Genomic DNA, 17,592 nt, shown 5'->3' with positions numbered 1-17,592 from the left:
GCTATGCAGGGAAGCAAAGATTTGCACACAGCCAGCCAAGACCAAGTTCTGAGTCTCACAGGCTTCCACAAAGCTGGCTGTTTCTTTGTTCCACCCAGAAGTGCTGGTTATTTGGTCCCCGCAATGGCCTCAATTCTGGCTGGACCTTGATTCCCTTTCCCCTCTCTCTTCCAGCAACTCCTGGGCTAGCTAAGCCTGGAGCCACAACTTTGTAGCATGGCCAGGGAAAACCTTAGAGGGAATAAGTTCCATTTTTAAAAAGCAAATGTTAGAGAGCCATCAAGTGGTAGAAAACAAGTACAGAACCAGCTGCCTGCAATTTTGCAAAGCAATGAAACACTAAAGACCTTCCTGCTTTATCACCAATTAACACGATTTCAAAAACAGTATTTTGGTTAACGATATTTCACGACTATCAAACCTCTAATACACAAAGAGTAGTATACACACAATATTCTTAAGGCAACATATATGTAACATTTTTTCTATTCTGCTTTTCTTTGTGAATTCAAGGTGGCTAACAATTTCAAGTTTGATCAAAATATCTGGAGTACAAATGACAACATTTAGAATCACAGAAGCAGAATAAAGCTTCATCTATAAACAAGAGGAGTAGAGTGGGCCACTTGTTCATCACCAAAAAAAGAGAGGACATATTAATGTGTACACTTGGAACTTTAGAAATAATTACCGTAAATTAAACAGAAACACAATGCATCTCACCATAGTGGGGAAGACTATGACCAAGTGGTCTGTGTTCCTGTGCTGTCTGCTGTCCAAGTGCTGCAAATTGTTGATGGTAAAGTTCAAGACCCATCAAAGAGGACTGCCCTCTGATAACCTTTCAGATGCAAGGATTGTCCTCTATAAAGTAGGACACATGGCCACCCTAGCAATTGCTTTTCCTTCTGTGCAGATTGCTGCTCTCTCTTCTGTTGGGTCTTTCTCTTCAAATTGGACTTGGATAGGACAGCCTTTCAAATACCATTTGTTTTCAAAAGGCATTTGTGTTGTATTATGTAAAGCTGAGAGAGGGTTTGGCAGCTCCTAAGTTAAAATTATGTTATTACTAGCAGCTTCGTACCTGGCGTTGCTTGGGAATTCTAAGAACCCCCTCCACCCCCCCCAAAAAAACCATTCTTTTTTAAAATCAGTGGCTAAAATCTGTGCAGTTTTGAAAGGTTCTGTTTGCCATTCTTGATTCAAAATGGCATCCATTGATTAAGAAACATTACACACTGCATTATGAGGGGGAAAAGATCTTTTTCTAATCTAATTAAGACAATGGGATTGACATTGAGTATTATAAAGTACACCACTATCACCATGCTAGCTCAAAAATTAGAATCTGGAAAGAAAATAATATGTTTAGATATAAAGATGTTGTGCAGGACAATATTTTAACATTTGTTGTCATGGACGAAAAGTAATAATAATAATGCATTATTATTTGATATGAACACTTTCAAGTTAGAGCAGTGATAACAGGTATCAAAACTGTTCTAAGCTCATCTCACCAGGCTACATTTCTCCAGTTATAATAAATAAATAAATAAATAAATAAATAGCCAGAGTTCTGTCGCCAATGTGAAAGAAAAGAAGGCAGGTTCCCTCATATCTGTAGGCAATATCCAATATCCAAAAGCCAAAAAACAACCACCCCTAACCTATTGGAAAATGATTAGTAAAATTATGAAGAAGATAATGGGATATGTTACTCTTTGCAGTGTTCTTATTTATGATATTATTTAGATGGGTTTGTCAGAGGTGAATATAGAGAGTTGGCTGCTTATATGATAATGCAGCCAGAATTGCATATGCAAAAATAAGTAAACAGAAGTCACAAACACTACCTTTGATAAAGGACGGGCCTGATGAATTATGGGACTGTGCTTTGATGACAAAATTAACATATTAAGATTGAAACTTGTTGTTAACTAAAACAAACAAGCAAACAATCAAGATTTAAAGAGAACAAAAAACAAATTTATGACTCTTTGAAATAGAGGACTGCCCTCCATAAAATAGGACAAATGTTACCTTTCTTTTTAGAAAAGTATTGGAATGGTTAGGGTATTTGCAATCTGTTGCAGTAGTCAGAGAAAGGGGTCACCCATGAAGCATGAATGCCCTCAAATGCCTTCCATAGAGCTCACAGAGTTCCCTTCCTTCTGCTCAAATTAGGCTTGAAAGAACCATTCTGTTGTAGCCAGTAATATAGATTGTGGCGAGTTCTTAGTATGTGGCAAGCTGCCTGTTCTGCAAACCAGCTGAGCAAGAAAAATGTGGATTTCAGAAGATTTTAAACTGCACCGACTACCATTAAGATTCTATCTGCTTAGCTACAAACACACTAGGCTAGCTTCATGTGAGACAATCTCTGAACACATCTGACATCTTAACAGACAGATAATCAGCAGGTGCCCATTTTTTAATTTCCGACATTATTATGCATGAATGGCCTTTCTGCATGCTCTGAGCAATGCAACAGGACAAGCCATGTGTTGTAATGATACCAGATATTCAGAAAAGTGAGGTGAGGCAGAGTGGGGGGGGGAGGTATCTTAAAAGGAAAGAGGAATATAACCTAGGAAACTGTTAATGCCAGCAATCCCATCAAAATATGCAATAAAGAGATTTATACAATATGTAAGCCTGCCAAAGGGCAGCAAGATCACACAGGTGTTCCAAACAGGCAATATTTAGATCTAGAAAACTATGAAAATGTAATTCAAATTTTAAAATAAATTATCCGGGCTGAAACTTTAGAGAACAACCAGGGGAAAGAGACAGTGGAAGAAGATTGGATGAAATTTAAGATTTATCTTAAGAAATATTGTAAAATTAATGAGTGTTAAAATGTCGCGGTTATAGAAAATAGGGGATTATAGCTGTAAAAGATTAAGTAAAAGAAAAGAAAAGGAAAAAATTAGACAAAATTAAGGGGGAGGATTTGCTGAAACAAATTTGGGAATTGGGATGCAGAAAGGGGAGGTTCGGGGAAGTCGGTGAAGTAAGTTTTAAGAAAAAAAGGACTCGAAATTATACATGTTTGTCTTTGTGTGTGTATGTTTGTATTGTGTATTGTGTGTGTTTTTATAATTTGTGAAAATCCAATAAATATTTATATAAAAAAAGAAACTTTAGAGAACAAAATCAGTTAGGTTATTCAGCTATTTAAAAAAGACATCCACTGATTAAAAAAGTAGAATGCTGAGCATTGTGGTAGAATGCTCAGATGCTGAGGGAATTTAAGAGAGTTGCAGCCCAACTTCTGTGAGGGAAGAAAAAGCTAGAAGTCTGGGTGGTGGTAAAAACCTGCACAAGAACAAGCTGAGGACAGGGATGAGGTTCAACAATGTAGGGAAGCTTTGGAACAGGGAGCAATAGGTAAGGAGGCTCAGTGCTACTTTCTCGTAAGAAATCTCACAGTACAGATGCCCCTATAAGCCATACAAAGGGCCCTGTAGGCCGTCTAATGAAACCAGAAGGCAGGAAAGATCTCATTATTGTATGGATTCTCATGACGCTCTTACCTCGTATACAGTTCCATTGGCACAGTGAAGCATTCCGTGACCTTGTCTCTGGTCCAGGATCCAGTCTCCTTCAAATTCATCCCCATTTCTAAAAACAAATAAGAAGGTGAAAATTCTCAGGTTGCTTGTACAACCATTGAGAATTCAAGAAATAAATACTTACTCCAAGATGACCAAGAGAGAAAAAGTAGCTGGCTCAGAAATGCTGCTGGGTAAGTTTGAAATTTAACGGGTAATTTATTTATTTATATCCTTCACATCTACTAAAAGTATCCATAGCAGCATGCATCATAATAATGATGGAAGGCACTCTATGCCACTGAGGCAACTTGAGCCTCAGGCGACAATAATGAATCCAGAGTACCTCCACACTATTTTAATTACAGGTGCTTATAACTTAATGTTTGTTTCACTGTTTTTTTATAGATGTAAACTGCTAAGAAGCCTATTTCTGGCATTAAATGGTATATAAAATAAAATTTTGATTGGGCACTCCCACTGCTATTTTTCTTAATGGTGCACCATAACCACTTACGCAAAATTGACATCACAAATGGTTTTGTTTATGCTTCCTTGGGCTGTCTGCCAACTGGTACTATTGTTGTCTGCTCTGCTTGACTTTGTTTCAGGTATGAATGAATCCCTGACACAGTCCATGATATGATTTGTTGGTGCTGCTTTTTGAATTGACACTCGGTAGTTTCAAGCTAAACCTGAAAACAACATCCAATTAAGAAGAACAGAATAAGGGGGGGGGGACTTACTTGAAGATCATTTTCCCTCCTCCATGTTTTTTGTTGCTATGGAAGCTTCCTTGATATATTTGTCCATCCTTGTCAGTCAGTAACCCGTGGCCTGAAAAGAGGAGGAAAATGGGAGCAAAAAATGGAAGACTTCCATCTACCAACCAAGAGCAAACCCAGAAATGTGCTTCCTAATCTCAATGTTTCTTTGTCATGTCCAAAGCAGAGCCCTCACCTCTTCCCATTCCACCCCAAGACCAAATACATAAGCTCATGACTTGGGGATAGAGCTTCTAGCCATAATAATGTTTCTCCCTCCACCATTGGGATAATATGCCTCTGAATACCAATTGCTGGGAATCACAGGTGGAGAGAACTGTCATACTCAGTTCTAGTTTCTGGGCTTTACTTTGGGGCACCTAGAATCATAGAATCATACAGTTGGAATAGACCACAAGGGCCATCGAGTCCAACCCCCTGCCAAGCAGGAAACACCATCAGAGCACTCCTGACATATGGTTGTCAAGCCTCTGCTTAAAGACCTCCAAAGCAGGAGACTCCACCACACTCCTTGGCAGCAAATTCCACTGTCGAACAGCTCTTACTGTCTGGAAGTTCTTCCTAATGTTTAGATGGAATCTTCTTTCTTGTAGTTTCGATCCATTGCTCCGTGTCCGCTTCTCTGGAGCAGCAGAAAACAACCTTTCTCCCTCCTCTATATGACATCCTTTTATATATTTGAACATGGCTATCATATCACCCCTTAACCTCCTCTTCTCCAGGCTAAACATGCCCAGCTCCCTTAGCCGTTCCTCATAAGGCATCGTTTCCAGGCCTTTGACCATTTTGGTTGCCCTCCTCTGGACACGTTCCAGTTTGTCCGTGTCCTTCTTGAACTGTGGTGCCCAGAACTGGACACAGTACTCCAGGTGAGGTCTGACCAGAGCAGAATACAGTGGCACTATTACTTCCCTTGATCTAGATGCTATACTCCTATTGATGCAGCCCAGAATTGCATTGGCTTTTTTAGCTGCCGCGTCACACTGTTGGCTCATGTCAAGTTTGTGGTCAACCAAGACTCCTAGATCCTTTTCACATGTACTGCTCTCAAGCCAGGTGTCCCCCATCTTGTATTTGTGCCTCTCATTTTTTTTGCCCAAGTGCAATACTTTACATTTCTCCCTGTTAAAGTTCATCTTGTTTGTTTTGGCCCAGTTCTCTAATCTGTCAAGGCCATTTTGAAGTGTGATCCTGTCCTCTGGGGTGTTAGCCACCCCTCTCAGTTTGCTGTCATCTGCAAATTTGATCAGGATGCCCTTGAGTCCATCATCCAAGTCGTTGATAAAGATGTTGAATAAGACCAGGCCCAAGACAGAACCCTGTGGCACCCCACTAGTCACTCTTCTGGTTGGCCACTGTAAGAAAAGGATGCTGAACTAGATGAGCTACTGGTCTGGTCCAAAAGAGGTCTTATGTTCCTATTGCATATCTGAACATGGCAAGTGGAGGGATATTTTCAAGTTCCACACCTGATTGTGCAAGTAAGTGTGGAGGATAGGAAACACAAGTCCCTGGTGCGTCCTGTCACCCACAAGGCATTGCACAATGTTCAAAGTGACTCCCAACTTCACTCAAATGCACTTCCAATCAGTCCCTTGAATCAAAAGGTGTTTCTGTGCAAACAGAAAGCACTTCCACTCATGCAAACCCACCCTGTCCAGATTTTCACCAAAGCCATCCAATGCACTGCAGTCCTGCAAAGGGTCCTACTGAAAGCTGCAGAACCCTCCAGAACAGTATGGGATGTGACATGAGGGATATAGCCAAAAATCTGAGGGGTGTGTGTGCTTGCATAAGTGGAAGTACTTTGAACTAATAAAAAGCACATTAGCATATAAACCAGTGCTTCTGATTAAACTGGAGCCTTAATCTAAATCCCAAGACTCTAGGCTGGCACAATATATTTTGGGGCCTGAAGCAGGGAATTCAAATGCCACCCCTTACAGCCCACCAGTTAACATGAATTCACACGGGGCAAAAATTCACTAGGAAATGTATATATGCAAGAGCAGCTCTTATCCTTTCAGCTGGAATTACATCAGAAAATGTACTGGTGCATTTGATCTAACACAGGGATGAGGGACCTTTGACCCTCCAGATGCTTTTGGGCTCCACCTCTTGCTGGCCCCACCCAGCATGGTCCATAGTCTGGGATGATAGGAGCTGCAGTCCAGCTATACCTGGAAGGCCACAGGTTACCTATCCTTGGCCCTGTGTCAACTTTTTAAAATTGCATGTACATAAACTCACAATATGGAGTTGGATGTGTGTGTGCTGCTAAGCCTTGCCCTCTCTGGCATGTCACTCTGCAGACCTTTTACAGGTGTAAGGGCAAACGTGTGAAGCTGGAAGTCTTCTCTTTTTACTGAGGCTCCCCACACAATTCACAACCTTTCAGACCTCTGCCCTCAAATTTGCAGAGGGCCGGAATATCGATGAGCTGGAGCAGGTGGGATTTGGAAGTACCACTGTTCTCCTTCACTTAGGACATATATCTTACCTATTCCTTATAAGTGATGGTGGTATCATTTCAGAAACAGTAAGGACTCAGCTACATTAATAAAGAAACAGCAATTTGAATGTGCTATAAACATGCAACACCAGATGGTGCCAGAGAGCAGGAATTTTTAAAATGCCATTTTCCATAGGGATTTTTTTCTTTGGTTATAATGATCTGATTTCTGACTTATTTATAGAGTCCTGTCGTCATTGTCCCCTCCCCGTGTTTAGATCCACCCTAAAATGAAATGTCAGTACACTATAGTTACTGTGCAGGAAGGATCGTAGCTCAATGGTTCAGCACCTGTTTTGCATGCAGAAGGTCCTAGTTTCAATCCCTGCATCTCTAGGTAAGGCTGGGAAACAACCATGTCCAGAGAGCTGCTACCAGTGCGGACAATACTGAACTAGTCAGACAGCAGCAGCTTCCTATGTCTTAAGGGAAGGGTGCTGGCTGAATATTAGAATGCTTGTTTTGCATGGGGGAGGTCCCAGGTTCAATTATTGGCATCTCCAGGTAGGGCTGAGATACTCCTGTGAAGAGCCACCGCCAGTCAATGTAGACCATGTGTGGGGAGTCTCCAGATATTGCTGAACTACAACGTCCATCATACCTGGCCACTAATCATGCTAGTTGGGGTTAATGGGAGCTGTAGGTCAACAATATCTGGAGGGCCAAATGTTCCCCACACCTAGTATACACAGTACTGAGTTAAGATGGGTCAGTGGTATGATTCTGTATAAGGCAGCTCTCTATGTACTTGCATAAAATAAAAAGAACACTTGGGTGGAGATAAAGAAATCTGCTTATCTCCCACTATGCTATTTTTAATGATGTTCTAAATATGCAACCTGGTGTGTGTAAGAGGGGAACTTTCCTAGTTCCATGGCCTCAACCCTGTCTTTCAGCTTACCTTCTCGCATTCCACAGGAGAACTCCCCTTCATATTTTCCACCATCTGCATAGCGAATGACTCCATGCCCGTGCAGCTCTCCAAAGAGGAACTGGCCAGAATAAGTATTCCCTTGAATCAAATATATGATAAAGTAAAACACAGGGAGGAAATTGCTCCGGCAAATGCGACTTAATAATCCTTGGTGTTCCAATAAAGATTTTGACCGTTCTGTTCTTGATACAAGACATTACAAGTGAATAATTACCAACCGCTTTTTATTACCAGGGCAGCTTAATCAAGAACAAAGGAAGTGTTCATTGGGTCTTTATCTTACAAACTAATGGAATCGTAATCCGTATTCCTTTAGGTCTTTAACACCAAGGTATCTTAAAATGACATTAGTGCCATATTAAAAAAAAAGAAAATAAAAGATTCGTAGTATGTTCTTTATGGTTAAGGGATGGGTAAGAAGTACTTTAATTTCATAGTCAACTTAACAGCTTTTTGATGGCAGACAGTCATTCAAACCATTCATTAAAGAGAGCAGGAATGAAGTAGCACTATGAATGCAATTAGTGCCATGGTCCTAAGTCCCCTTGGACTAAGTGAGACTTACTTCAGAGTAAACCTGCTCAGGCCTTGCATGCTTGAGCCAGTGCATACCTTACCAGCTTTCTATAAACAAAAGCATTTCAAAACAAGAATAAATGAAATTTGAAACTAAAACTGAAATTGATAAAGGGTGGTTGAATAAGCAGGATTTGCACTGCATCTTTGAAACTACGGATGGTGGAAGAAGCAGCAGCCACCTGCAATTTTGCAAGAAATGTGCATGCAGTTACATGTTTACACACAGGCAGCACATTAATCTCGAGACAGAAACACCTGTCTCCATGAATTTTGCAATATGTGAAGCATGTGAAAGAAGCAGGCTGCAATGAAGAAAGAATGACCCCCCCCCCGTATTTATACCTATACACAGGCATAAGAGGATGTTTCGATTGCAGGCAATAAGCTTTGGTGACAAGGAGGAATGAAGTAACCTGAAGCCTAATTCAACAAAAGAGTCCATTGGCAAGAGATTCTTATGAGACCATATTAAAACAAACAAAATCTTAGAAAAGGGCTGTAGCTCAGGGGTAGAGCATCTCCCTTCCATGGAGAAGGTCCCAGGTTCAATCCCTGGCACCTCAAGTTAATCGGACTTCAGAGAGGAGGAGATGTGAAAGACAAAATACGTAGAATAAAAAAGCAACAGAACAAAAAATTCTGAAAGAAGCCATCCAACAAGATGAATGATAATAAAAATACGAATAAAAAAGATGAATGTTATCCAGCCGCCCTGGAAGGTGGGTGTTACAATTATGTAGCTGGGAGTGAGTGGATGGAAGTAGTTTTATACCCAGCAGGACAATTGCCTGCTCTGGTTTAAAATAGGGCCCCTCTCAGGAGAGAGATGGGAGAGGAATATTAGATGGTCTAGTGGGTGTTGCATCATGAGTCCATTAGTGCTTCAGAGATGGGAAGAGTAGAGCACATTTGTATGCTTGGCAGTAACCTTTTGTATGTGAGTTACAATAGTGAAGAGTATGAGCAGTTGCTTGATAGATATAGTGTATAATATACGCTGCCTTGCAATGCTCTCTGACTTTATTTATGTTGCTATTATGTTTAGGCATATGGAGATTGTTTATGTATGTTTTTTTGATTTGTTTTTTATATAAATCATTTGACATGGTTTTTATTGCACTTATTTGTGTATACATAAATATTTATATATTCTTATCTACTGTAAACTGCTTCAGATAGTAAAAAGACTACAAATGGAAATAATAAACAAACAAGCAAACAAACAAACAAACAGATGATGAGCAGCAAAAACAGGCCATAAATCACAGACGTGACCCGTCTAGCTTTCTTAAGCAGGTAAGCAGAAGGGCTTATTTATTACATTTATATCCCAGCCTTTTCTGCAAGGAGTACATGTTCACCCCTCAGTTAACCCCTATAACGACCCTGTGAGGTAGGTAAAGACGCTGTGACTGGTCCATGGTCACCTAGTGAGATTCATGACCGAGTGGGGATTTGAACCATGATCTTCCAAGCCCTAGTCCAACACTCTAACCAGTACACCACACTGGCTTCCTGGAGTACTTCTGCAATGGGGAAGCTATATAAATTAAGTAGGAAAATAAAAAATGGGGAAAGCAAAATGTCGCTTAGAGAAGAATCTGAAATATTTTCCTTGAAGCTTGAATTTGTTTTATTCTGGATTGTTTTATTTGATGTTCTGTAAACTGCTTTGAGATTTTTGCTTGAAAATATAAAGTGGTATAGAAATAAAATGAACAAAAACAAAGTTCATTGATTAAAACTGAATGCCTAGACATTACAGTAATACCTCTGTGAATGTCCACTTTGTCTAGCGTCCATTCCTGCGAACGTCTGCAGCAAACCCGGAAGTACCAGAATGGTACTTCCGGGTTTGCCACTTTGCGCATGCGCAGGAGCGCTAAATCGTACTTCGTGCATGCACAGAAGTACAAACCGCTCTGCACACATGCGCGGACGCGGCACTTTGCCCTGTGTCCTTTTTGGCTAGCAGCTGGGGCTCCGGAATGGCTCTCGGCCACAAAACGAGGTACGACTGTATGTTGTGGCGACCATAACCCATGTTTAAGGTGACATTTGGCAATTAGCTTATATATCTGAGTTTCTAACACCGATACCATGGTGCAATCTAGATTAAAAACCCAAAGCCTGAGCAAAGAGGAATGTCTTAGACTGGCACCTAAAAGCTGACAATGTTAGCATCAAGCGTGTTTTCCTAGGGAAAGCATAATTGTCCCATACTCTCGCCCCCTCATTCTTTTGGACTTGATGGCAATCCTCTTTTCCTAGCCTCCTGGGTTGTTACTTTTCTAAGCCCTCACTCAAGCCACTCCCCATTTACCTAAGGCTTTCTTCTGCTTACCTTGTCCTTTGCTCTCTAGGACCTGGGGAGTTTAGCCAGAGGCCATTAGGATGAAAGCATCTCAGTCAATGACAAAGCATCAACATTTAAGAACAGAACTGCTTCGCCAATCCCTGAATGTACTACAATGTACAGAGAACGTACCACAAAAAACCCACCTGTAGATGCCCAGTATCTGAGTCCATTGCCCTTAATTTCCCCATCTACAAACTCGCCTTCATAATAACTTCCATCTTTAAACAGCAATTTCCCGTGACCTGAAAAAATAAAACAAAACTGAAAGGTCTCAGCAACAACCAGAAACTGCCTGTTTAAGGAATTCAGTGGATTGGAGACAGGGGGAAATAGGTAAGAGAATCAAAATAGACAAGGAGACGGGCAGTACAATACTGCACATATCTAATCATTTTTTAAAAAATGGATAGGGATGGAGCGGATTATTTGGAGAGCAAGCAAGTGGGAGCCAGCCAGAGCAGCAACTTTTAAAAGCAGCAACTTTGAACAACTTTACTATCAATCTCCTGATACCCTATGACAGGAGATGTAATTCTTAAGCTTTAACTCTCTCTCGACTATTTAACCCTTGCTGCTGGGCTGCAGCTCGGTGCAACGTGGCAAGGGGGAGATGGTCGTACAGCTGCAGTGCCTCTGGCAGGTGGCGCAGTGGTGGTGAGTGCCCCACTGGTGGTGGTGTGACAGAGCAGGGTGGCACTTCCTGTTTTGCCTCAAGCAGCAAAATGGGTTGTACCACCCCTGATCTCAGGATTCCAGAACTTACAGCTGTCAGTTTTGAGGGAAGGCAGGCAAAGACCCACAGTCCAGGGGGGGCTCGCTAGCTCTGGGAGAAGCTTGCTACCTGGAGTAGGTGAGGGTCACATGCCTCATCAAGTGTCCTGGCCAGGACACACTGAACGGGAGCACTCCAAACCACAACATTTTGTTGCAGGTCCCACTTTGTGCTACTTAATAACACCTCTTGCAAGCTAGAATGATACTGACCTCACAATGGCAGAGGACAAAGTTTGTTTCCCTTACCGTGTTTTCTCCCTTGCTTCCACTCTCCTTCATACTGGAAGAAAGAATTAGGGTATACGTAAACTCCATAACCTGAAAGGAAGAAATGCAGAAGTATTAGGTGTCCAAAAACAGCAGAAGCAATTGAAATGAGGATCTTAAATACTTAAAATAAAAACAAAGCAACCCACTTTCAATATATACAATAATAAAAATTGTCATAAGTTTCCTCTATGTACTGAAGAAAAATTCATACAGTTTTGAGACTCATTTAAAGATTATTTGCTGTTCTTTGCCCTTAGCAACTGGCATTCAGACACTGACCCTACACATGGAGAGTCTAGTTAAGCTGCCATGGCTAATAATCATAGATATGATTTCCTCTAATTCTTTTTTAGAAGTAACTAAGTGACCATTTGTGACAGCAAAGGATGTAAGTTAGCTACAGGAATGGATAAGAAAATTATTTTTGCCAATCCTGAACCTGCTCAATGGATCTAGTTTTTTAAAAGGCTCTTTGTCTTAGAAGAAAATAAATAAGGGTTTGTATACAGAATGTCTCAGGTTCAATCCCCAGCATCTCCAGCTAACAGGATTTCAGGAGACAGGTAATGAGAAATCCCTTTCTCTGCCTGAGATCGTATTGAGCTAGATCAAGGTGACTATTTCAGGCTGAAGGTCACTTGGTCACCCCTCTGGGGGCTGCATGGCAAGAACTGCAATTCTCAAGGCTGCTTTCCAAAATACGTTCCCAGCAGCTGTTCTACAGTATTTTAAAACTTTTGCAACTTACACACATTTAATGTGTGCAGTCAGCTTTACACGTTTGAATATATATATATTAAAAAGGGGGTGGGCATTCAGGAAAAAAGACTTTGGCAATCCCACCCACCATTGAACCCAGTATATTTTGACTATATGCGATTTTGGCTTCATACACTATCCCCTGAATCTAAATTCAGTGTTGGTCTGAAGCAGTCGAAATAAATAAATAAAATGTTCAGTAGCACCTTAGAGATCAACTAAGGATGTTCTGGGTATAAGCTTTCGTGTGCATGGTATCTGAAGAAGTGTGCATGCACACGAAAGCTTATACCTGGAACATACTTAGCTGGTCTCTAAGGCACTACTGAGCAATTTTTTTATTTATCCCCTGAATGTAACTCTCAAGTATGTTGAAATCACCTTCATTACTATTTAATTCAGTAAAATATATTATTTTAAATGGGGAAATGTAGGGGCAGCTTAAAGGGCCACAAAAAATCTTCTGGCATCAAAGTTTCATAGCAGGGAACCTAGTCTAAGCTGTGTTTGACTGACTTTGGAGCAAGATTTTCATCATTTACACTCTAGTCACTGCCCACTGCACATCACTGTCCACAGCTCCATGGAAGCTGGGGCTCTTAGTTGTTTTACTGATGTATAGTTTTGAGATGTTTATTTCAGTTACGCAACTTAAAATGTATAACTGTTATTCTCATAGGCAGTAGTATAGTTTGGTTTTGAATGTGCAATCTGTACTGCATTTCATTAATTGATTCTTTTTTCGATGACATTTGTAAATCACTTAGGGTTTCCTGTTGAAATATGAAGCAGTATAAAAACTTACGGTAAGTAAATCAATAAAACTAGCCAGGTTGTTCTCCCTCTAACTGTGAGGCCCATAGTTTCCAAGCTGACTGCCAAGGCCAGAGCATGCTGACCCCCTAGTACAAGGCCAAGCACATCAGCTGGAGCAGAGTGCTGTTTGGGGCAGGAAGGAACAGAAACAAGCTCCCTATAGTTTCTCTTTATCTGGCCTTATAAACAAAATAATAAACAACAACAACTTTATGAGAAAATGTAATTATTACATTTACAGTGGTACCTTGGGTTACATACGTTTCAGGTTACAGACTCCGCTAATGCAGAAATAGTACCTCGGGTTAAGAACTGTGCTTCAGGATGAGAACAGAAATCGTGCTCCGTGCTCTTTAGGTCCATTAGCTAAAGTGGTGCTTCAGGTTAAGAACGGACCTCCGGAACGAACTAAGTACTTAACCCGAGGTACCACTGTACATTACCAAGGGGCTCAAGGTGGCATATATCAACCTCTCTGTCCACAACAACCCTGTGAGGTAGGCTTAGGCTGAGGGACTGACTTGACTCACTCAAGGCTACCCAGTGAACTTCCTAGCAGCTGAGTAGGGATTGGAACCCTGCTCTCCCAAGTCCTAATCTGTGTGCGTGCGTGTGCGCGTGTGTGTAAAAGTAGCAAATAATAATAATATAATAATAATTTATTATTTATACCCTGCCCATCTGGCTGAGTTTCCCCAGCCACTCTGGGTGGCTTCCAATCAAGTGTTAAAAACAATACAGCATTAATTATTAAAAACTTCCCTAAATGTGGGTGATAACTTTCTCTATGTGGCTCTTGTCACCTGATAGACTGCTTCTGTCCATGGAGGTTCTATTTATTAGTCACAGCGCATGACTGTTCCAAAAAAACAGGCAATGCCCCCCCCCCCGCAATATTTCTTCTTATTTAAATCCATCACGTTAACAGTCCTCCTGGGGCAAGCTATCTATTCCTCCCGCCGCCGCTCACCGTCCCGACGCAGCTCTTTCACCTCCTCACAGTAAGATCCAGGCCTGGAGGCCGCCATGTTTCCATCTCCCTCGAGGACGCTACACCTTAGTAACAGATCCCTATCTCTGATTGGCTGTCCGGTTGTTAGGGGGAGGGGGATTCCTCTTCCTGGCCGGGCGGGGAGTGCGCGTTTGCTCGATGCGCGCGCGCTAAAGTGTAATGTGGGGTGGAGATCGTGTTCCCTGCTCAACCTGAATCTCCTGCTTGAGCTCCGTGCGAGGCTTTGGGAGCCGCACGTGCTTACCTGAGGGAAAGTCCCGTTGAATGCAATAGTGGGGGCTTGTTTCCGAGCACCGGATAGGCCTGTAAAATGCATTTCCTGCGCAAAATAGACCTGTCCGTCTTTATAGCCATTCCGGTTTTAACCTGCAACGCTGCAAACAGTTATGCTGCAATTCTAAACCTGGCAAAATCTTAAAAGGGAGTTCCAGATGTTGATGACTAGCAGGTTTATTATGGTGGAAACTTAGTTAACTCGGGTCCCTAAGTCCTGAAATCGTATGCACGTTTTCGGAGATCAAGTCTTGTTGAATTTAATTAGACTTATTAGTAAACATGTTTTGGATCACATCTTTAACAGGGTAGGGAGGTGACCCACTTGGTGTTGGTTGCAACTTAATATTTTGTGACATCTAAATAACACCACCACCCTCAGGTCAGAGTGTGATGTTGCAATGCGGATCAACATCTAATGATTATTACTTATAAGAACAAAAATAAACAACTATCAATCTCAGGACATGACCTCCTTGTAGGTCTCGACCCAGCTATAGAAGGTTGGTGTTGCAAGGTATTTTGGGGTTGATGAACGTGTAATCATTACCACACTGACAGGTTGCACCGCCGGTCTAATGCCGTGTTTTACAAACAAGGAGTTATGAGAGGTCTCTACCCTGAGGGAATTATGATGGTGATCAGGCTTGTCGTCACAACAACCCCGTGAGCAGTTTTTCAAGCCATACCAAATATATGAAGTGGAGAAGAGCAGAGCCACTGATTCACTTCAACAACTGTGTTTACACTGACCTTCAGGGCTACATTGAGTACGGAGTTGAGGTTTGTGCCTGTTAGCACTAGTAAAAGATTGGTTATTTCTCGAGTCGGGGTTGTGTAGCACCATTCATGGTACAATTATATAGCTGAGAATTAGTAGTATATAGTTTTTTATATCATCCCTCCCCACAGGGTGACAGCTTGCACTGGTGCAGAGCTGGACCCCTCCCAGGTGAGAGAGAGGAAAGGAGCAACTGGGTGGCCTGATGGGTATGAGGACATAAAGCCATTAGTGTTTCAGAAATGGGGAGAGTTACAGTGGTGCTGTGGGTTAAACCAGAGCCTAGGACTTGCTGATCAGAAGGTTGGCGGTTCGAATCCCCGTGACGGGGTGAGCTCCCGTTGCTGGGTCCCTGTTCCTGCCCACCTAGCAGTTCGAAAGCACATCAAAGTGCAAGTAGATAAATAGGTACTGCTCCGGCGGAAAGGTAAACGGCGTTTCCGTGCGCTGCTCTGGTTCGCCAGAAGCGACTTAGTCATGCTGGCCACATGACCCGGAAGCTGTACACCAGTTCCCTCGGCCAATAAAGCGAGATGAGCGCCGCAACCCGAGTCGTGCGTGAATGGACTTAATGGTCAGGGGTCCCTTTACCTTTATGGAAGACAGAAGTGCCTGGCATGCTCTGGTCCATGGGATCACGAAGAATCAGACACGACTAAACAACAACAACAAAGGTAGCCATATTGGTCTGCTGTAGTCGAAACAAAATTTAAAAAATCCTTCCAGTAGCACCTTAGAGATCAACTAAGTTTGTTATTGGTATGAGCTTTCGTGTGCATGCACACTTCTTCAGATACCAGAAACTATCTGAAGAAGTGTGCATGCATACAAAAGTTCATACCAATAACAAACTTAGTTGGTCTCTAAAGTGCTACTGGAAGTTTTTTTAATTTGCTTCGAGAAATGGGGAGAGTCTCTCATCTGTGTTTGCTTGGCAGTGATCTTACAGTGGTATCTCTGGTTACGTACTTAATTCGTTCCGGAGGTCTGTTCTTAACCTGAAGCACCACTTTAGCTAATGGGGCCTCCTGCCACCGCTGCACCGTGATTTCTGTTCTCATCCTGAAGCAAAGTTTTTAACCCGAGGTACTATTTCTTGTAGAGGACGCGGGTGGGGCTGTGGGTAAAACCTCAGTGCCTAGGACTTGCCGATCGCATGGTCAGCGGTTCGAATCCCCGCGGCGGGGTACGCTCCCGCTGCTCGGTCCCAGCTCCTGCCCACCTAGCAGTTCGAAAGCACCCCTAAGTGCAAGTAGATAAATAGGTACCGCTTTATAGCGGGAAGGTAAACGGCGTTTCCGTGTGCTGCACTGGTGCAGGCTCACCAGAGCAGCTTCGTCACACTGGCCACGTGACCCGGAAGTGTCTCCGGACAGCGCTGGCCCCCGGCCTCTTAAGTGAGATGGGCGCACAACCCTAGAGTCGGACACGACTGGCCCGTACGGGCAGGGGTACCTTTACCTTTTACTATTTCTTGGTTAGTGGAGTCTGTAACCTGAAGCGTATGTAACCCAAGGTACCACTGTATCTTGTGTTGTAGTACTGTTGAGTGTGAGGACAGAGTCAAACCATAGGCTTTTAGGCGTATAGTGGGGGTGGCAGACTTCATTGCCTTTTGGATGACAGTCGCCATTTTGAATCAAGGTGGTGGACTGAAACAGGACTTCGGCATAATTTCGCATGGTTTGGGAGATAGGTTTGCATGCCTCGTGATATCATTGCCAAACTCAGCATGAGGGTTCCTGAGGTGGGGGGCAGCAGCCTTCATCTATGTGAGGATGCCAGCTGCCACACTGAATCAAAATGGCAGACCAAAACATGACTTTGGTGTGACTTCAACAGGCTGAAGCTCACAAATAGCTCTTAAAATATTGCTGTCTTTCCCACCTATGAATTTCTGGGCACTTCCTCTTAGTATAGGCAACAACTGATTTATGCACATCCAATTGGCATGTCTCTGCTCATGCCCACATCATGGCAACCTGGAAATGGGTGCAAAAGGGGGTGGAACAGTGGGGGCAAAATGGGGCAGAACAGGACAAAACGTGGTGGAGTGGGCTTATGTGCGCTTCACTGTTGCACGCAGGGGCCAGGAGTGGAACTGCCATGCAAAATGGTTGCTACGTGCATAGTAGATAAGACCTAGAGGAGCAGGAGTGGATTTGAGTTATATGGCGCATTGAG

At 42.5% G+C, this 17,592-nt stretch overlaps 1 protein-coding gene across 2 annotated transcripts in view; it reads right to left on the bottom strand.

Moving 5' to 3' along the window:
• Positions 1 to 14,437, bottom strand: part of MORN1 (MORN repeat containing 1) — a 108,869-nt gene extending 94,432 nt beyond the window's left edge. Inside the window, exons 1-6 of one of the 2 annotated variants that reach the window (XM_081201574.1) lie at positions 14,313 to 14,437; positions 11,744 to 11,815; positions 10,867 to 10,965; positions 7,753 to 7,863; positions 4,301 to 4,391; positions 3,537 to 3,624 (exon numbers count right to left, since the gene is read on the bottom strand). In XM_081201574.1, the coding sequence (XP_081057700.1) occupies positions 3,537 to 3,624; positions 4,301 to 4,391; positions 7,753 to 7,863; positions 10,867 to 10,965; positions 11,744 to 11,815; positions 14,313 to 14,370 (519 nt within the window). In that variant the 5' untranslated portion in view covers positions 14,371 to 14,437. The remainder of the gene's footprint in view (positions 1 to 3,536; positions 3,625 to 4,300; positions 4,392 to 7,752; positions 7,864 to 10,866; positions 10,966 to 11,743; positions 11,816 to 14,312) is intronic. The other variant, XM_081201575.1, reaches the window with a different exon arrangement.
• Between the last annotated feature and the right edge of the window lie 3,155 nt (positions 14,438 to 17,592).

The sequence above is a fragment of the Podarcis bocagei genome, assembly GCF_964188305.1.
Source record: "Podarcis bocagei genome assembly, chromosome: 7".
Classification (NCBI taxonomy): Eukaryota; Metazoa; Chordata; class Lepidosauria; order Squamata; family Lacertidae; genus Podarcis; species Podarcis bocagei.
The sequence above is the reverse complement of the archived record's forward strand: the minus strand, read 5'-3'. Positions and strand labels throughout refer to the sequence as shown.